We start from the raw sequence: 21868 nt of genomic DNA on the forward strand, positions 1-21868 counted from the left end.
GTTGGCTTCCTGGTTGGGCGAGGCAACTTATTCAAATACTCATCTAAGGAAACATGTTCAGGCATGACAACGTAATTTAATAACTGCATATCCTGCCTAACCTGTCCTGCAGTGAAATGATATAGCAACATCAGTGGTAGCAACCAGGAAGCTGAGAGTTATTAAACGACATGTCCCATTCCCCCCTGCAAGCCTAAATGCAGGCGTTGTGTTATAGCTGGAGGGTTACCTGTTGCCCCTGCTCTACACAACTCCTTCTCACAATGATGTATGGGCCCAACAGCTGAGAACCCCATTATCGATTTATACCCCAAACAATGATCAATTGACCATTAATGGGGTATTGGTTTATTAAGTCGAGATGTCTCATTGCACATGGCAACCAGATGGCTTCTTTAAACAGAGACACTCATAGAAAAAGTATTTTCCAGAGCTGTGTTATATCTTACATAGGTTTTTCTATAAGCACCCGTGATTACAGGTGCTATCTGGTTACCCTAGCATAAACTCCTGTTAGTTAAAGGTCCATCTTAGCGTGAAGGCAAAGAGAAAGGACACAGAAAAATATGTAGAACAAAATCACGGAATAGGATGAACAGTTTAATACGGTGGGAACTAGATCTGCTGACACAGCGTTTATAACCTTATAGCTCTATAAAACTGATGTGACAGTTTTCTCTTGTTTATAGGGATATATACTAGGACCTGTTGCTAATACCATACACGACCGTGACATTACATCATCAGATGGCTTTATAGGTGTGCAGGTGTGACTCCTTCCACTCCCAGTAAGATCACAGGCTGACACAGGTTGGATCGGGTGTTGGTAAGGGGGAGGGGAGGCTTCCATATAAACACACCTGCTTTTACAGGTGTTTCCTCCAGGAATGGGTGTGAGCGGCATTAAAACAAGCTACAAACTTTGTTACAGGCAACAAGTTCTTTGCTTGGAGTGAGAGAATGAGGAATAAAGGCTGTGACCGAAATAAGTAAGGATTAACAGGTGCCTTTACACACCCGTGGTAACTGAAATATCCAATATCTTGCACTACAGCTCACTCCCAGTATCCTTGGCCTACGTCTTACTAGCATCCTTGGAACTGTAGAGCACAGCAGCTGGATTACTCATGAATTGCTGGAATACATGGCCTCTGGCACTCCCATGATCCCAAGTCACCAGGAATAGGTGTCTTTTGACACTTAAGTAATTCTGGACTGCAACTCTCCACAAACTTAGCCAGCCAACAGCTTGACACTCATGCAGGGAAATGCAGTCCTCGAGAACTAGTATGCCAGGTAGTCTAGCTTCTCATTGTTATTAGTCTATGCCTAACTATTTTGTGTCTCAGCTGGCCGGAAACGGGCCAGGCAGCCAGATCTAGGTTGTGGTTATTCGGTACAAATTATAAAGCAAGTGCAATATGTAAGTGCAGTAACCTGTCAGAAATAAACTCTTTTATTCTACAGAGCTGAGCTCTTCCGTGTTAAAACACAGTTGCATAGAAAACACACAGGAATTTGCAAGATTGTGCAAACAGAATTCCTTTGGGTATCAGTCATCCAGGACTTCCGGTAAGGTAAGGGAGCATTGATGCAGTTAGGAATTTCTGAAACAGACCCCTTAATAGCTTAAAGAAGAGTCCATATACTGGAACAAAATGATAACTACAAATCTAGCCATTCTCCGTCAGCTGGACACCGTATAACGTTTAGCTGAAGGATCTCCCTGTGCATTCCTAAACAGGATAATGAGGAGACCCAACTCCTCTTTATAAAGCTGCCAAGACCACAAGTGACAAGGGACCTTATCTGCATCAGTTTTATGGGGGGGCATACTGTATTTAGAAACCCTATCTAGTTCCAGGTACATTTTCTCCGTAAAGCTGTGTGTTAGCTCTGTGGTCTAGCTGGAGATGTAGTCTCACCCAGGCTAAAGGTCTGAATTTCCCAGAGTTACCGCTAGGGCATGAGTGCATAACCCCAGTTGTGTACACAATATTTTTGTATCCCTGCCTGAGTATAGGTGTCTCAGTTGTGGCCTCCTTGTGGCCCTTGAGTACTGGGTACACCTGCTCTAGGTTTGTGTTCCTGCACAATGCATTAGGACAGGAGTACTTTCTTTGTATCATGCATCACCCCCAAACAGCTGAAATAGTTGATATACTTGGCAACGTTTATTTTGGGGATATTTAGTTGAGTGACCATCATCATGTGAACGTCTGAACTGCAAACACTTAAGAACATGGCTCTAATAGGTAGAGCTGCAATATTTAGGTTGAATAATTCCTGCCGTGAGACTATGGAGTGCTCAGAGATCATGGAATATATTGATCGGTTTTGCTTAAACTGACACCATGACTATTTCGATACAGCTGACCATTTTTCACATCTTATTCTCATAAACAAAGTGGACTGGGGCCCAAGGAGTTGAACTTATATACAGCTACTCATAGACAGCACTATATACAGCTATTTACATATAGTATCTGAGACCGAGTGTATGTGTATAACAACGCTTGATGTGATACACCAGGATACTACTGCCCGGTACACCATGTTGTCATGAGTGATCATTGGGAGCTGGTTTACATGTATACACGTAGACAGTCACAAGTCCTATAGATACAGCCTATTGGTATAAAAAGAAGTCTCCTAATGACGTCATGCATGCATCTGGTGGTGCCAGCTCCCCTCCATGGGCATATTGCAGAATGAAAGAGTTCTTGCTCGTAATTCTTTGCTTTCCTATGACTGCTTGTCCATCTGCTTTTCCCAGAAAGTCCCATGTGAGGGACTGAGTCGGACAGGCAGAAGGTCATAATGGCAGGGTATGTGGCTGTTCCGTGGCAAATCATATGGGTTCTGCATATAGTTGGGGATCTGGTGCTGGGCATCCTGTAGCAGGCTTAGCGTTGGTTCTGTGGATCAGACAAGAGGGAAGAGTCAAGCTTAATAGTCTTCTTATAAAACCATAATAGTACATCCATTCATTCTCCCTATCTATTTCACTATATAATATCTATCTATATATATATATATATATATATATATCTATATACAGTAGATCCAGCCCATCCCTCCTCCTGGTTTGCTTTGTGTGACTCCACAAGGAAGCGGGATAAATCTGCTGAGGCTGTAGGTTCTCTGACCCTGGTAGCGTCTACTCAGCTGAATAATCAATAATGAGTCAGCCTTATACCTCACCAGAAACAGCACCTGTACTTTGATACAGCTCAAGGTGCTAGCGTCCAGAATTAACATAAAGTCTTATAACTGGCTGTAGGATTAGCGGCGTCTGCGATGTGTCATGGGTGAGTGCTTTTACTTGGTAATGAAGAAAAAAAACCCAGTGATAATGCGGAAAATGAGCGGAAGCCTGGAAGGAAAAGGAGGGTGAAGGTACGAGGGATAGGATTACAATAAACAATGTTCTACTTCCTCCACAAAATGCTGATTGCTTTTACAGCACGAATATGCTGTTCTATTAAAACACAAACCCGGAAGTAACGTAACAACTCTCCTATATTAATCAATGATAATATAGACCGATAACTAAAATAATATCATAGGTTCAGTATGAAACATTCTTGGGGGAAAAAACACCTATAACGATCAACGATCAACCATAAAATTGTGGCATTCAAACAGAACTTTCCCAAACTAGTCAGGGATGGGACATTTATTCTACTGAATATAAGCTTCCCCCTATTATAATGCATCCTGAATTAAGGAAGCCTGCATTCAGTAGAATGAGAGTGATCGAAAAATGAGTCCGCAACATTCCTTCCCCAAAAGTAGACGTTTCATATTAAATACTTGCCTTTGTGAATGTTGGCTGGAAATGGTACAGTTTTGCTTCAGATTAATACAAAATCTAATTATTGTAACTAACAGCTAGAGCTATAAAGTATGAGATAACTAGATTTCTCAGTAGATATTAATCAAGCAACGTTACATTGAAATGTTTGAACTGAGACGAGGCAAAGTACAAACTCTCAAAAAGAATTCCAAAAAGGGCAGACATTGTGGTGCTCCAATCGCTATGGGCTGGCTGAGCGTGGTTGGAGTCTTTTAGGACGTCAGGATTGGCCTAAGAACAGAAGGCCTAGGTGCAAAGTAATTGGAGTAGCAGTTTCTTTTTTCCATAAAAAATGAAATTTTCCAATGAGGAAGCCAATACTGGATTGGATATACCACCAATCACTCCATTTCCAGACTAACCACTACTTTTATGGCACCAATGATTAAGCGCTCCTAAGCATGAAATACATCTGACGTTTCACCTCCCTGTCTGGGGGTTCTCTCTCCCATTATGGTGGACATCTGCCTCTTATCTTATCCTTATCGAAGGATGGATCAATAAAGAATTGATTTAGTGCTCTTGATTATTAACTACTACTACTTTTAAACTACAATATTAGATCTGGACACAGGAATCCAGAGGTTGGATGAGCACGGTCTGATGTCATTTTTTCTGTTTTTATTAGAATTAGCACACACGCCATTTTTACAGCAAGCACCCACAACTGAGAGAGAAAAAAATGAAGAGATTCGGAAGGCAGCCACATTGTTCCCATAACTTAAAAATGGGATTTATATATCCAATAAATAACTCTATTATATATAATATATTACATACAAATGTTATGGATCAAAACACAACACAACTGTGCAATATTGGAACTCCAATAAATATGCATTAAAGTCAGATTTTGTTCTACCTACATTTGTAGATTCTATATAATATAATAAGAAACTATTGTGTGTTACTGCATTGTAGACATATTATGAAGAACAAACCCAGGCAGAGTTTCTTCTAAGGCAAAATTAACAAATAAATAAAAATCTAAGAGGGATATGTTATATGACCTCTAATAGGAATTATTCTCAAATGGTTATTCAGTAAACTATATAACATCCGAGAAAGGCATTTAGAGACAGAAATGAAAGCCCACAAAATAACAGAAGATGACCGGCAGCAGGATTCCTTCATCAAACTATTACAAACTATTACAGCCATTCAGGGAGTAGATTATATTTCAAGATTTACAAGCTTCTGTATTGAAACTTCCTTTAATGAAAATATGGAGAAGCTTAAACATGTCCAACTTTGTGAATTGTTATGCAAGGCGTGAAAAACCTAGTAAGGAGATACCTTAACTTGGTGTCTAAAATATAGCTAGCAAGTCCACAGCAGGTTAATTTAAAAGATATTTCAGTAAATGAACAACTATAACTTCAAATCTCTAGATGAAAAACTTGTTTGAGCAGGGCCCTCCTCGTCTGTTGTTCTGTAAGTCAAATTGTTATGTGATTAACTACTTCTTATGTCCTGTATACCCATTGTACAGTGCTATGGAAGATGATGGGGCTATATAAAACAAATAAATAATAATAATAATATAGCTCTATGTTACAGATAGCTACTGACACAATGGGCCTGTCACATGGATTTGGTTATACACAGGCTGTGAAAAGCTTATTATAGTACATTAATATTATAAACCGTGTCACATTGGTCTCAAATCTCAGTCCTCTAATGGGATCCCAAGCAGCCAATTGATTATGTGATAGTGCCCCTAGGAGCATTTTGGGTTTGGGAAGCTGGGAGAACAAGATAAGTTAGAGGACCTAGATACTTTAGGAATTTTAGATCATGGATCTGATCAGATATGCAGAATTTCAAATCATATAACTAGGTCTACTCACACAAGACAATAGACAAATGTCCATCAGACTACTTGCTACTTTTTGAGTTCTACTTTATCATATCTCATTTGGTCTTCATCACAACCAACCTATAACCAACAGTCCGGTGGCAGAAATAAACATGGGAGCATTCTCTCCATGCTATGTTCTTTTCATTTACTCCCTATATGACTAGAATTACAACTCAATAGAACTCATCAGGATCCCTAAGCAGCTCAGTCCATGCCAAGTTCAGTGTTGAGTCTACAGGCAGCTGCAGGGTTCTTCAGTCAATAAACAGTTTTAGCAGAATTTGGTAGTCGCTGTATCGTCCAAGTTTGTTTTACCAAGTAATTTAAAGCCTCAATCTGCCCTACGGTAGCAGTAATATAATACTGGGAATTATTAAAGAGAGATTAGTGAGATTCCCTCTTAGCCGAATGACATCAGGTCCACCTACCTCCATGTCAGGCTTGTTTCTAATTGCCAAATGCACAATAAAATGATCAAAAAGCCAATGAATGCCACAGCAGGTGAGCAAAATGTAGTCAAACAGTGATATTGAAAAGTAGGAGCTCCATAACTATAAATGAAGTAAAAATAAGTCACGGCCAGGTGTATATTTGTTGTAAGTGTGTCTTCATCCATATTATGGTTCAATTACACACACAACATATAAAGATACATTTACATAGATAGACATAGTGTGCATGTATACATATTAAATACACACACGCATTGTTACCAAACTTTAAGGGGGCAGGGGCAATTTAGAAAGGCAGATGAGAATATAAACCGGGAAGGTAAAACACATTTCCTCTTAAGGTGTTCTATCCGTGTGTAGAGGGTCCCCTACATGTATATGTATACATGTATATGCACGTGCACGGCTGGCATGGTTTCTGGCACTTACCCACGTCATATATATTTTTGTTAGCTTTGGATGAGGGTGGTATATCTGAGTATGGGGCGTCTGTGTGGACAGGAGATGTCATTTCCACGTAGCTGTTCTCTGAGTGTTTGGTGGGCTGCACAGGGGGGTCTGTAATGGTTGCATAAGGGTTCTCAGTGCTGCTTAGTGAGCAGGTGCTGGAGCCGCACCCTGACTCTTTCACACAATCTGCAAGAAGCAACAAACACAAGTCAAAGAAATTGGGGGGCAGGCTAGGGCTCAGGAGGCAGCGAGGGGGGAGGCAGAAAGGGGAGGCTGAGGAAGAGGAGTAGGCTAGGAATCTAGAACCCTTTCACTAATGCGGGGATCGCAATAGAGAACTGACTTGTGTGTGAAACAGAGAAGCAGCAGGGGTTTTACAGACAAGGAATACTGTCTGTACAGAGAAAATGAGACTGAATAAGAAGGGGGGAAGATCAGCGCACTCAGTGATGGAGGTCACTGTAGGTAGAATAGTAGGCGCTAAAGCAGGAACTGGTGCTAAGAAGTTGGTAAACTTCTGTGCGTCTCCTCTGAGATACCCGTCAATGAATGGCAGTTTATGACAGAGCAACTGGCAGCGCATGAATTAGCCTCAAAGCAATGTGTGCAAGATGGAAGAGGAGCAGGAAAATGTAGAGAACAAGCCAGGATTTGAACGAATGAAGAAAGGTTCAGAGATTCCAGCGTTAGTAAATAGGAACAAGGTTTGTACAACCAAGCGATGTGAGTACCGCAACTGGTGGACCTGTTGCCTTACCGCCTTACCGCCTTACCTTGTAGCATTTATCCAAATTCCTATCTAGAAAACAGAAACACTAATCCCAAAATGACCTGAGTTACAAGGTCCAGTTGCTTAGAGAACGTCAGATATTGGCCTCTGGCTGATGGACTACAACTGCCATAAACCTTTGACAGATGTCCACAAAATAAGAACCTTTTCAATTCCACATAACGTTATGTATGAAGCAGTTCCAATGACTTCTAAATGGTATGATTTCACGGGGATGTAATCTACTGCAGGACTGCTTGAAAGTATATTTCTGGCTGAGGGTTATTTAAACAGCTAGAGATCTACCTTTGGGAAGATCTACTGTAGATCACCTACATATGAACAACCTGGTTAATTTAGAGCTTAAATGAGGAACTCCCACCATTTTTATTACCAGCATCAGATCAAGTAATAAATAAATAAAAAAAAGTTTTTAAAAATATGCTGTTTTCTTTTTTAAAACATTTCTAGCTTTTGCATAATATAATTTCGAATGCCATCTGTATGCATTCTAGTTGTTTTAGCCTAATCTATCAAACATCTACCATCAGCCTGCCAGACACTGTTGACCAATGATGGTTTACGGAGGAGCGGACCTCATTAGTACTGCCATAAAGAACCCAAAAGTCACCCAAAATATCCCATCACTGGCAACAATGGCAGCCTCCAGGTCTGCAGATAAAGGAAGTTTATTGGAGCAAATTTTTTGTCAACTTTAACCTACACTACTATATACAGCGATGGGTTTAATGCTCAAGCCGAATAATATTTTTTCCACGGGACGTTATCTTTAATTCTCTGGTAACCAACAGAAAGCACCCACTCGGAGTCAGGATGAGGAAGTTAAAAGTTTTTCATAGTCACAATAAAAGCTTAAACAATAAAATGGGGAAGCACCGTTTCATTGATGAGTAGATAAAGAGCTCTTTTGTTTGCAAGCTCTGCCTTTAATGTGTGCAATGGGCAGATGTGTAAATAAGCTGAGCATGGGAGTCTAAAACATTTAAACAAACATTTTTACAAAGTATAGGAGGGAAGTTTCAAAGGTATTTCAGAGGAGGAGAAATCGTATCTGCTGTCACATTGTATATTTCTAGTCCTCAATCATCTAACTCATTACCTGGGAACTTTTGGGCTCCGACTACCCAGATCCTACCCTTGCAGGATGCGGCCAGGACTACCCGCTGATGCCAGTGAGTGTTCCCATTGACATCTTGGGCATTCCCCTGACATCATGGGACACGCCATATAAGGGGGAAATGGGCGGGGAGTGGGGCGTGTCAGGACCCAGCTCCCGCAACCCGGAGGATTCGGTTGTCGACCAGGAGAACTGGCTCTTCTCCTGGAGTCTCTGGGAGAAACCCTGGGAGTTTCCAGGAATGCTCATTACTAAGGATCCTGGTATTGATGAACTTATTCACTAATACTGGTTTTCCTTAATGAGCGATTGCCTAATCCAGTAAATTGTCCCTGCTTCTCCCTCTGGAATGATATCACATGATTGCTATGGCTTCCATGCTTTTTCCCTCTGTTATATTAGCCACTACCTCTCGTCCCTCTTAATGCGAATAGGTGCATTAATGCTAAATTCCAATACATAGAAATACTTTGAATATAAAACTTTATTAATGCTTTTATAAAGAAGACTTTAAGAGGTACGTATATTTCCAAGAAGGAGAAATCTTAGAACAAGAGGTCAAAATCGGAAAACAGAGATCATGTTTTGTTTAACCATTTGAATGGCAAAGGGATAATTTCACTGTTCACCTTTCTGGCGCTCATTGGTTTGGGGAATCCTATACTGAAATCATGTGTAACGAGATTAGTCTTTTCCCTTTTCTGTCCGCACAGATTCATTCGCACTAGTCTACTTACACCCAGCTTTCCCTACATGAATCATGGAGTGATGCCTAGAAAGTAAGTGTCATCAACTCAGCAAACTGTGGACAATGTGAGGTTTGGTGAGATGAGCAGACGTCATTTGATGAGATTGTTTAAAACAGGGGCAGCCACTAGACAGTACTCCTTCTGTTGTGGAGCTACAACTCCTATGATGCTCAACTAGTCTATGACTGAATGATAATCACTGGTGCATTATGGGAGCTGTAGTTCTATAGCCAGCTGAAACACTACCGCCTTCCCTACTGCCCACGCCTCCTTGCCTCTCCTGCAGCTTTCTGTCCGTCTGCTTGCACAGTGTGCAGGCAGCCTTGGTTTCACCGCAGCGTCACGTGACATAACGTGACCCTGCTATTTTCCTGTCTCCCCATGATAGTTCAAAATAGTTTAGAAAGGGCCCTTCTCACCTGGACTGGCGTGGTCCGGAACGGAAGGGCCTTTTCTGAACAATTATGAACCGGCATGAGGAGAGCTCTGTGGCATGCGGTTGTGACCTCCGTAGTTACGCCACTGCCAACAGGTATTAACAGAGAGTGGGGATTAAATTGTTATGTTGAGTAGTTTGTGGAATCCCAGCATCATTACATTTAGTCATTCTATTTATTCATGAATTATTTGGGCTACCATTAATTTATTCATGTGACATTAAATTAACTGGGCTTGATATAACCCATGAAGTTAATGCAGTTTTATAATTAGTAATTAGGACTAATTATTTACTGAATTGGAATAAATGTCATTATGATTGTGTATAGCTGCTATCCTTTTATACTGATATTTATTGTTTACAATGTTCAGGTAATTAAGGGTTAATCATTCATTTATTAATATGTTGATGGCACACATGAGAAAGAGCTGGATGTTTTGCCCACTTCTCAGGTGATCAGGCCGTTATAAATTAAGGTGTTTTCTTTGTCGTTGTGTATAATGAAGCCTTATAAAGTGAAACGCGTGAGACTGCGTTCTTCTCATGCCGTAGTGCTTTAATTATACTAGAATAAAGCTTATGATTTTACCTTGGATTATGTTTGGAAATTATCGCTCTCCTACGAGGTGCGCGAGTATCAGCTCATTCATTGAGTTTCATTGTAGCGGGTGGAGATACCGCTATTGCTGCACTCGGCAGACATGTGCTGTCATTATGGACACTTTGTATCCGGAGATGCTGTGATTCTGCCTGCATAGTGTCTTTTTCCAAAGATGGTACCCAAAGCTGTTGCATTGAAATGTTGTCTCTAACCAAATGTTTATGGCTTGAATATTTTGCAACAACATTTTTTGTATGTTCATAAATAAAATGTTACCACAATAAAAGTGAATATGAAGTTCCAGTGTTTTTAGATAAAGTATCATACAGGATGGATTTGCAATGTACCATGTGTAATTCAGTAACATGAGAGAATTGGTAAGGGGTCTGAATACTGCTCAACATCCCGTCATTATATAATAATACACCTGCTGTATCAAAGATATACCGATAAAGTATAAAGTTATAAAACAGGACAATAGAAAGGGCTAGATAACATTAACCCCTTCAGGACCGGGATTTTGATACTAACGTGTCGCTAAAGGACCGGAGCCGTTTTTGTGTTTTTGCCATGTCTTTCTTCAACTGTAATTTCTCTCTTATTAATTGGTGCACCCACACAAATCATATATTGTTTTTTTTAGGACAAGTAGGGCTTTCATTTGAAACCATATTAAGCTGGGTAGTACATTGTTTTGTTTGAAATAAACTGGAAAAAGTGGTGAAAAAATGAAAAAAACGCATTTTTTTACAGTTTTGTATACATACAAATTGTACACACATTGAACCAATGGGAAAAAATTATCCCAAATATATTCATTGAGTTGTCCTGATTTGGAAACCACCCAACATGGCCAGGATTTTCATCTATTTTGACCAGTATAGGGCAAATATTGCTAGGCATGCATCGTGTTTTTGAAATGTAATTTTTTGCAAATTTGGCATGGTAGTCTAATAACTGCAATAGTTGTCACAGATACTGATTATCCCCCCAAAATTATATGTTTATGAAAAGTAGATAAGTCAAGGTGTACAACTAGGGTCATTTTGACACTTTTCAAACAGGGATTTTATCGCCAGTTGCTGCCAAATTTTGAGGTATTTTTATATTTTTTTGGGTTTTTTTGCATATGTTGCAATGTTGCTTTAGATTTTATATTATATTTTGTATAGAATTTGTGCAACTGCAGAAAAAAACACCAAATTGTGTTCACCAACATCCCCCGGTTCCAACAAGGCCTCACATGCATGGTTCATGCATTTTTTGAGGAAGCTATGAGGGCAAAACTGGAACATGCGCATTTTCGTTTTCACATTTGGAATTTTCAGAAATTGGTTTCCTGGGCCCATATCCCATTTGGGACATTTTGGAAGCCCCCCGCTGTAAATTACCCCATAAAAGTATATATTTATGAACAGTAGACAAGTCAAGGTGTTCAACTAGGGTAGTTTTGACAGTTTTCAGCTAGCCATTTCTTCACTCGTTTCTGCCAAACTTCACAGGGAAATTATTTTATTGCGTTTTTAACGCATACATTTCAATGTTGCACTGAATTTCTTGCACACCATAAGTGCAACAGTGGAAGAAAACACCACATTTTGTTCACCAAGATCCCCTGATTCCAACAAGACCTCACATGCATGGTTCATGCATTTTTTGAGGAAGCTATGAGGGCAAAACTTGAACATGTGCATTTACATTTTTTTAAATATTTTTTTTATCAGATTGCTTGTAAGTGACAGGTTTAGGCCGCTGACATCAATCAGGGAGACCGATCAATAATCAGCGACTTAAAATGTCACCGACAAGTGATCAGGTAATAATTATGATTATTTCATTTATTAATAATTTGTGTTTTTTCATAATTACCCTAGATGACCCCTCTCTCTTTGTAGAGCAGGGTCATCCGTGGGCTGCCATAATGATCCGATCACTCCTATTGGCCAGGAGCGATCTGATCAGCCCAGCATTTGACCTGGAAGCACCCTGGACTTTCAGGTCAGTGCTGGTATTTTTTTTATTATTATTTTTATTATTTTTTTATTATTTTTTTTATTTATTATTTTATTAGTATTTTTTTAAAAAAAATTATTTTTTAATTTTTTTTTTTTTTTAACTCTTTCAATGCTGATGCTCCATTGAAGCACAGCATTGATTGATATTTAGTCCCCACAAGCTTGTGGGGACTAATATTAACCCCTGCAATGCTGCGATGGGGGTCATAAACAATCGCAGCATTGAAGGGGTTAATTGAGGAAGGGGGGGGGTAGGGGTTAACTATGGGGGGTGGGGGTGGGGGGGCTGGTCTCCACACTAATGTGGAGACCAAAGAGCCCTGTCTCCCTGTCCCTGAAGCTGCCTCTGGCAGCTGGGACACAATCTCCAGTGGACTGGAGATTGTGGGAGAGGAGTCTCTCTGATCAGCCCTACAGGGCTGATCAGAGGACTTCTGGGGGTTCGTTTTTGCTGCTGGAGGTCTGCCTGGGCTTCCAGGCAGACCACCAGTAGCAGAACCCCCTAAAAAACGGGAATTAACCCCTTCAATGCCGCGATCGCGGCATTGAATGCAGCGATCGCGGCATTGAAGGGGTTAACGCTGCACTGATGCTCTCATGGAGCGATCAGGCAGCAGGGGGGTGTTGGATCAGGCCCCCACACTTGTGTGGGGACCCATTCAACACCCCCACCCCTTCCCTGAAGCTGCCTGTGGCAGCTGAAACAGCGATTGCAGATTTTTCTGCAATCGCTGTTTCTGCCTAGAGAATCACTCCGTGGGAGTGATCGTAGGCTTGGGGGAGGGCTTAGACAGGCTGTGCTGTCTGCCCAGGACTCCTGGGCAGACGGCAGCAGCAGCGCCCCCGCGATCACCGCGATTGTGGTGATGTGGGGGCGTTTTTTGGAGGAGACGTACCTGGTACGTCCCGGTCTACCGGTGACTGTTAACCAGGAAGTACCAGGTACGTCCCGGTACGGAAGGGGTTAAGCAGCTTTTTCTGTAGAAGTAAATAATAATATTTTGTATGGTAGGGAGAGAGAATATGAATCATATGCAGGTAATATATTAACTCTTCTAGTCTGAATTATAGGAGGGCAGTAATGGGGGAGAGTTGCACAGAGCTGCACATTAGTGGGGCAGAGTCGCACAGAGCTGCACATTAGTGGGGCAGAGTTGCACAGGGTAATGTGTAGAGTAAGACATTTGGTCATCTAGCCAATTTTATAGTTCTCAGAATAGATACTACATATCATATCGTAAATACTATCATTCTGAAATTGTGAAAGCATTTAGCCATATAACATGTTAATGGTTCCCAGTAAATTAAATTCCAAACACTGCTGGCTTGGGGTAAAGCCGATGCCGTTCTACTTTGTGTTCTCATAGCTCCCCTACCTTTGAAGCCGTTTTCCATAATGTACGTGTTCTGCCGTCTGTCGTTTCCACAGGCACCTATATTTAGACAGTAAGAAGTGGCAGTCAGTACGGAGGCATGAAGCCCTCAGAGCCAGAATGATACGGTGTAAACATCACAGGGGTATAACTGAAAATTCATATTATTTGTATCAGGCCCTAGCCTGTACAGTTTGTTAAATAGAAAAAAATATAGAAAAGGATATTAAAAAATGTAAATATTTCAGACATTAAGGAATTGCTGGTATGAAAAAAACTGTTTTTTTTATTTATTACGCTGGGCATGCGCCATTATTAGTAGTAAGTGTTTTGAAAATATAGGGTGCTAGGTGGCCTTTAAACATAGAGATGCTTGGAGTATAACTCTAGCCCTGGGAAACACAGCGTGTTATAAACAAGATGAAATTAATGAACTATTTCCTTCGTTCGGAGAGATGAACATCGCACGCAGAATCCTGTAACAGGGAACATAAATTGTACTATCTCTTGTATCTTGCTCAGTTACAACCTTGATGGTGGAATCAGGTTGGGAAAATAAGTTTTAATACCTTGTTAACAAAGTTAACTTTAAAGCACTAATAGCTTTGGTAAACATACAAAATAGCTTCCTGGAAATACCATATCTATAGTACTATACTATTTAATTTAATTCACAATATAAAAGGGTTCATTGACTATGTTGAGTGTAACTCTTTAATTGAAAATAATTACAAATATTATTAGAAATACAATATCATTTTTTGGTTTTGAATAATTTATGAGTTATATACCCGATTTATTTTAATGGGGGAGTGCTTAGTCTTAGCTGGCAGACATGTATCACAAAGAGAGGGTACTGAGAGGTTGAGATGTTGTCTGTAGCAAAAGGAAACACTGTGCTTCTGTGTTTACATTTTTCGAGGAATTAAATAACAAATATGATCGATTTTGTGTAATGTGCTAGGAAGTTTTGTTATGTCTAGGACAGTCATACTTACACTGTAAGCTCTATGGGGCAGAGACCACCTTTTCGAATGTATTCCGATCAGAATGTTTGCAGACCACCGCGCCTTGCCAAATATAGCCAAATTTTGTGACATCATCATGAGGCACCATATGCAAATTAATTATTCACCAATAATATACCTCATATGCATAGGGTGCTTATTTTCCCCTTACAATTACTAGTTAGTTTACATCCAAACTTGATATAAATTTCACTCAGTCAAGAGGAGATGTTTTAAAGACGTGGAAGGTAAAATGCCAGGTTTGTGAATAGGTTGCGAGTTTATTATTTATTATGTGTAAACGTGGTTCTTAATTATGCTAAAAGCACAGATTAATTTGTGCGTGTAAATGTGCCTTTTAAAAATTATTTTAGCACATGGATATACCGGTAATTTATTATGTGTAAACCTGCATTTTTAATTATTTCAACACATAGATTAATTAACACAGTGTGAGATAAAACTTCATGCTGTCATAGCACCGCCTCATACTACTTATTGTAATCCATATTATTTGGGCATCCCCTAGGTGAATTAATCAGCAAGACTAGATTTTCTTGCTTTTAATATTCACAGTGAATAAAGAGGCGCTGCGGTGGCTGAGGAAACGGTTCTGTGCTCAAGAGCGCCCTCTAGTGACATGAAATAGTCTACTACATTCATAGCACCCATTGTCAGTTTTGTGCGTCTGCCCATAATACATAATTGTTGGCTATACACTGTTCAATGTTCACGTGGATAAGCCAAAATCGTTCCTATCCCATACTGATGAGATCTGGAAATACTGAAAACCGCATGTAGGTAGAACCCCATACTATGCTTTACCGCAGCACCTCAAACAGCAGACACATGAAAGTTTAGGAGCCCATATAACCACGGGTAAGGAGCCAACAGTGACATACCTTGAGTCTTAGTGTGTGTGCAGAGACTTATCCGGCTGGGCACAGCTATAGGGCTTACCGAGGCCAACAAACCGGCTGCGCTCACCTGCTTGGCTGCCGTCCACCATGCTGCGCACTGGGACATGGCATCAAATCTCTCCATATGCATTTGCACCACCCGCCCCTCAGCTATATCCCTGAACATTATATACTCCAGCGCTGGCTAGGCAAATGTGTCACGTGGGCACTTGTTTACACCCCTGTGCGCATGCAGGGCAAGCATTACAACCAGTGGCACCAAATGTTGGACCACGGATGAGGGGGGCTGTCCCTGCAGCAGGAGTGCAGCTTCTGTGTCACGTAAGAGGGTTTTTTTCTTTTGTTTTGGAAGAATGCATATGAAGGTACTTCCTGTAGAGGGGGTGCCGGGGACATTTCGCTGTCCCTTTAATATGCACCAGAAGCATTTTAACCCCTTCCGTACCGGGACGTACCTGGTACTTCCTGGTTAACAGTCACCGGTAGACCGGGACGTACCAGGTACGTCTCCTCCAAAAAACGCCCCCACATCACCACAATCGCGGTGATCGCGGGGGGCGCTGCTGCTGCTGTCTGCCCAGGACTCCTGGGCAGACAGCACAGCCTGTCTAAACACGCCCCCAAGCCTACGATCACTCCCACGGAGTGATTTTGTAGGCAGAAACAGCGATTGCAGAAAGATCTGCAATCGCGGTTTCAGCTGCCACAGGCAGCTTCAGGGAAGGGGGGGGGTGTTGAATGGGTCCCCACACAAGTGTGGGGACCTGATCCAACACCCCCCTGCTGCCTGATCGCTCCATGAGAGCGTCAGTGCAGCGTTAACCCCTTCAATACCACGATCGCGGCATTGAATGTCTATTGGAGATTGTGTCCCAGCTGCCAGAGGCAGCTTCAGGGACAGGGAGACAGGGTTCTTTGGTCTCCACATGAGTGTGGAGACCAGACCCCCCCCACCCTTCCTCAGTTAACCCCTACCCCCCCTCTTCCTCAATTAACCCCTTCAATGCTGCGATTGTGTATGACCCCCATCGCAGCATTGCAGGGGTTAATATTAGTCCCCACAAGCTTGTGGGGACTAAATATCAGTCAATGCTGTGCTTCAATGGAGCATCAGCATTGAAAGAGTTAAAAAAAATGTAAAAAAAATAATAATAATAATAAAAAAAATTTAAAAAATTAATTTAAAAAAATTAATAAAATAATAATAATAAAAAAAAAAAATAACAGCACTGACCTGAAAGTCCAGGGTGCTTCCAGGTCAAATGCTGGGCTGGGCTGGGCTGATCAGATCGCTCCTGGCCAATAGGAGTGATCGGATCATTATGGCAGCCCACGGATGACCCTGCTCTACAAAGAGAGAGGGGTCATCTAGGGTAATTATGAAAAAACACAAATTATTAATAAATGAAATAATCATAATTATTACCTGATCACTTGTCGGTGACATTTTAAGTCGCTGATTATTGATCGGTCTCCCTGATTGATGTCAGCGGCCTAAACCTGTCACTTACAAGTAATCTGATAAAAAAAATATTTAAAAAAATGTAAATGCACATGTTCCAGTTTTGCCCTCATAGCTTCCTCAAAAAATGCATGAACCATGCATGTGAGGTCTTGTTGGAATCAGGGGATCTTGGTGAACAAAATGTGGTGTTTTCTTCCACTGTTGCACTTATGGTGTGCAAGAAATTCAGTGCAACATTGAAATGTATGCGTTAAAAACGCAATAAAATAATTTCCCTGTGAAGTTTGGCAGACATCAGTGAAGAAATGGCTAGCTGAAAACTGTCAAAACTACCCTAGTTGAACACCTTGACTTGTCTACTGTTCATAAATATATACTTTTATGGGGTAATTTACAGCGGGGGGCTTCCAAAATGTCCCAAATGGGATATGGGCCCAGGAAACCAATTTCTGAAAATTCCAAATATGAAAACGAAAATGCGCATGTTCCAGTTTTGCCCTCATAGCTTCCTCAAAAAATGCATGAACCATGCATGTGAGGCCTTGTTGGAACCGGGGGATGTTGGTGAACACAATTTGGTGTTTTTTTCTGCAGTTGCACATATTCTATACAAAATATAATATAAAATCTAAAGCAACATTGCAACATATGCAAAAATAACCAAAAAAATATAAAAATACCTCAAAATTTGGCAGCAACTGGCGATAAAATCCCTGTTTGAAAAGTGTCAAAATGACCCTAGTTGTACACCTTGACTTATCTACTTTTCATAAACATATAATTTTGGGGGGATAATCAGTATCTGTGACAACTATTGCAGTTATTAGACTACCATGCCAAATTTGCAAAAAATTACATTTCAAAAACACGATGCATGCCTAGCAATATTTGCCCTATACTGGTCAAAATAGATGAAAATCCTGGCCATGTTGGGTGGTTTCCAAATCAGGACAACTTAATGAATATATTTGGGATAATTTTTTCCCATTGGTTCAATGTGTGTACAATTTATATGTATACAAAACTGTAAAAAAATGCGTTTTTTTCACCACTTTTTCCAGTTTATTTCAAACAAAACAATGTACTACCCAGCTTAATATGGTTTCAAATGAAAGCCCTACTTGTCCTAAAAAAAACAATATATGATTTGTGTGGGTGCACCAATTGATAAGAGAGAAATTACAGTTGAAGAAAGACATGGCAAAAACACAAAAACGGCTCCGGTCCTTTAGCGACACGTTAGTATCAAAATCCCGGTCCTGAAGGGGTTAAAACCTCCCACCAGGGGTTCAAAAGGAAGGGTGCTTTGTTTTGCCAACATTCATTGGCTTCCTATTTTTGCTTTTTCGACCCCGATTGGATGCTTCAATAATCTCTCGCTCTGGGCATCCTATCTTGTCTTGTATCAAAGCGCGTTTATATATGCCTATAGATTTTATATATGCTATGTATCTTTTATGTTAGGATAAGATCAAACAGCTGTCAGTAGGTTGAAACTTCAGGCTTGTATATTCCAACTCTATGCTGTGCAGTAAAGCTGTGTCTAAGTGAGCCCACGTAACTATAGGTAAGGAGGCCAAAAGAGAATACTTGTGTGATTAAACTCACAACAAACTAAACCAATACACAATACAACAACTGGAATTAAAAAATTACATCACTGCGGATACATTTGTGTCAATCTATTGTTCTAGATCCCCAAATTATATCTGTGCATATACATATACATTACACATACTGTGTATGAGTATCCTCAAACAAAATGTACACAGATGACAGTAAATACAATGTTGAATCCATTTACCTATAACATTTATTTATTTTGTGAGGAATAATTTCCAGTGGCACGTACTGTACCTGAGAGTGAATAATCCGTGCTGGTCATGCGCATGGCTGGTGTGTAGGACACGTTGGGCATGTCATGGTCTTTGTCCTTCTGCCTCTGACGGTACCAAAGGAAGAGTCCAAGCAGAGTCATGATGATCAGTAGTAATATTATGACACCAATGATTGCTCCAGCTGAGTGTCTCTCAGAGCCGTGTGCCGGGCTGATTTTAGTGTAAGGGTTTAATTCCTCCATCATGAGAGCGGCTAATAAAAGTGGAACATGAGAGGAAAAAAATCACACAAATATTTCATCTGCCATTACAGGTCAAATAAGCAACACTGGTTACAGACAACTTGGAAACATGGTTAAAGTTGAAGCTGGACTGTTTCTGCAGAAGAGGTTCTTTTCAGAGCAAAGGGTCCTCCCAAAGACAATATCTTATGGTATAAATCAGACCATTTTAGTCCACTGTGAACTTTTCTAAAGGATCTCAGCAAGTGGGTAACGTTCACATCACTAACCCTACTGAGAGATCAAAAAGACTGGATGCCCACAGATCGGCCGCCATTATCCCAGTCTCCTGGCAGATATGGTAGTTATCTAGTTTTGTTACCATTTCTGCAGGTCCTACCATATGCACTTCTGTGCCTTATTTTCATTATTGCGCATGTAGTGCTACGATTTCTGTGAGTCTATAATTGGATGTAAGTAAAATGTAAAAATGTTATTTTATCACCAAATTGTACATCTCTGAGGAATGTGTTTGCTGTAGATAAAAGGAAAGGCCTATTATTAATGCTTCTCAGATTTATTACGTAAAGCGGTCAACTCCGGAGGGTCTGGAGCTGTATTTGCCTCTAAAACCTCTTGGCTAATAAAAACTAACTTGCAGTCAATAAATTTCTTTAATCAACCTTAGAGGATATTTTCAAGAATGTATTTTTGAGGCAAATTCTTAGTGATGTGGAATATGTTTCAATTAGTTTAAATGCATGGCCAAACATTTAATTCCGAATCCCGCTGTTTATCTGAATGCCGATGGCATACAGATACAAGCTGTAAAAATAATATTTAGCATATGCATTTTCCAGAAGTTTGACTAACTCAAAAAGCTACATTTCCATCATAGGTGCGCTTAAAAATACTCAGTAAGCTCTAAAGCTCACACGTCACTCTCCTTTCTCCCAACGTTCAAACGCTGAAGAATTGCACATCCATAGTGCTCACCCTGGTCACAGCGGATGCCCTTGAATCCAGGGTTACAATAACAGGTCCCGGTTACATGGTCACAGGTGGCATTATTCAAACACTCGCAAAGTTGACGGCAGCCGTATCCGAATGTCCCTGGAGGGCACTCTGAGGGATCGACATAAATGTTAGATCGCATTGCATGGCAGTAGGAACACACAAGATACATAGACGATATCCCAAGGCTTGCATCTCATTAGACCTCTGCTCTCTCCTGTTATAGAAACATTGGACTCTGTTTGAGAAGGGTCTGAAAGGGTTAAGCGTGGGTGGAGGACGCAGGAGAAACACGTGAACCAACAAACACTTTTACAATTAGCCCGACCTGCTGTTATCAATGGTATTATGTTTAGAGGGGGTATATTTGAAATGAATAAAAAATAGAACAATGCATTTTATTTTGAAAGTGTGCACACCTTCCTGACAATACACATTTTTATCAGGACCCGATTAGGAGAAAATAAAATAACAGACGACAGGGGTGCACTGAACGAACAGCCAGGGATATGCAGGTAGCTGCCAAAAATTCTAAATCCGGCGATCAAAGAGGTTTTAAGCTCTGAATGCGGGTAGAAGAGAGCAGCGTAGGAGGGCTACTGGACATTATCCATTGGCACAGTCCTTTAACTCCCAGTGGATACTGAAAAGTAGCGGTAATGCCGGTTACACATATAGAGGAAACACAGACTGGAAAGTAACGCTCAACCACACTGACTTTACAGAATTGTTCTAGGGGTTCAAATATATGATTGCAAAGGGTTTCATCTACAAACCTCCCTGCCGGCCAGAGGACTTACTTTGCTCACAGTGCTTCCCTGTGAATCCGGTTCTACATGTGCACTGCCCGGTGATATGGTCACAGTCTGCTCCATTGTGGCACTGGCAGACGTTGGCACAGTCCTTTCCATAAAAGGCTGACGGGCACCCTGAGAATCAGATCAAGATCACCACAACTCACTAACGGTACTGCCACGGTACAAACTCAAACGAATGAAAGAAAGAAACTCAGCGCAGGATCTGATAGTGGCAATGACCCTCGTCGGACTCATTCACTTGGGTTCTAACCATTATACTCTCACATGTCCCCGGGCACCTCACAGCAGACTGGCAAAAAAAAACCGTCTGAGACTGGAGATTAGGCAGCCGATATTTCGTTCTTGTAACTGGCCTGGGAAAAGGTCTGGGAACTAGTTATTCACAGGCAATATTTATTTTTTTCACCAGCTCCCACCAGCCCTCGAAAAACAGAATGAGAAATGAGTGGCCAGAGCAAAGAGCAAGGCGCATTTATATGACCTTTACAAGAAAAATCAATATATCTATCCGCACTGAATGGTGGCGAGAGGAGGAGATGGCTTCCATCTCAATTATATACGCCTCCAAAAGATTACAATCCAAATGGAGAAACAAATATTACTCGATAATGCATAAAACAGAATGAATAAAAGGCCAGTTTTATTTGATTTAATGATTTTATAAAACAAAGCAATTTAGCCAATCTCACTTTGTTGCTCGTAAAATAAAAGGGCTTGCTTATCAGCTAATCCAGAAATTAAAAACATGCTGATTTTAGTTCAAACTATGATATTAGCTGGGGGAAGATCGAAGTTTCCTACAGCACAAGAGGCTTCCGTTTGTTTGCAGAATAGGATTAACATAAAATAGTGTAAAAGCTCACAGATCTTCCCGCTTGT

The 21868-nt window shown here is 40.7% G+C and overlaps 1 protein-coding gene across 2 annotated transcripts in view; it reads right to left on the reverse strand.

Annotated features, from left to right (window-relative positions):
• Window positions 1–2159: 2159 nt before the first annotated feature.
• MEGF11 (multiple EGF like domains 11) overlaps window positions 2160–21868 on the reverse strand; it is a 106638-nt gene continuing 86929 nt past the window's right edge. Inside the window, exons 17-22 of one of the 2 annotated variants that reach the window (XM_053462327.1) lie at window positions 20972–21100; window positions 20154–20282; window positions 18956–19189; window positions 13710–13766; window positions 6602–6808; window positions 2160–2918 (exon numbers count right to left, since the gene is read on the reverse strand). In XM_053462327.1, coding sequence (XP_053318302.1) covers window positions 2746–2918; window positions 6602–6808; window positions 13710–13766; window positions 18956–19189; window positions 20154–20282; window positions 20972–21100 — 929 coding nt within the window. In that variant the 3' untranslated portion in view covers window positions 2160–2745. The remainder of the gene's footprint in view (window positions 2919–6601; window positions 6809–13709; window positions 13767–18955; window positions 19190–20153; window positions 20283–20971; window positions 21101–21868) is intronic. The other variant, XM_053462328.1, reaches the window with a different exon arrangement.

Source organism: Spea bombifrons, chromosome 4 (genome assembly GCF_027358695.1).
Source record: "Spea bombifrons isolate aSpeBom1 chromosome 4, aSpeBom1.2.pri, whole genome shotgun sequence".
Classification (NCBI taxonomy): Eukaryota; Metazoa; Chordata; class Amphibia; order Anura; family Pelobatidae; genus Spea; species Spea bombifrons.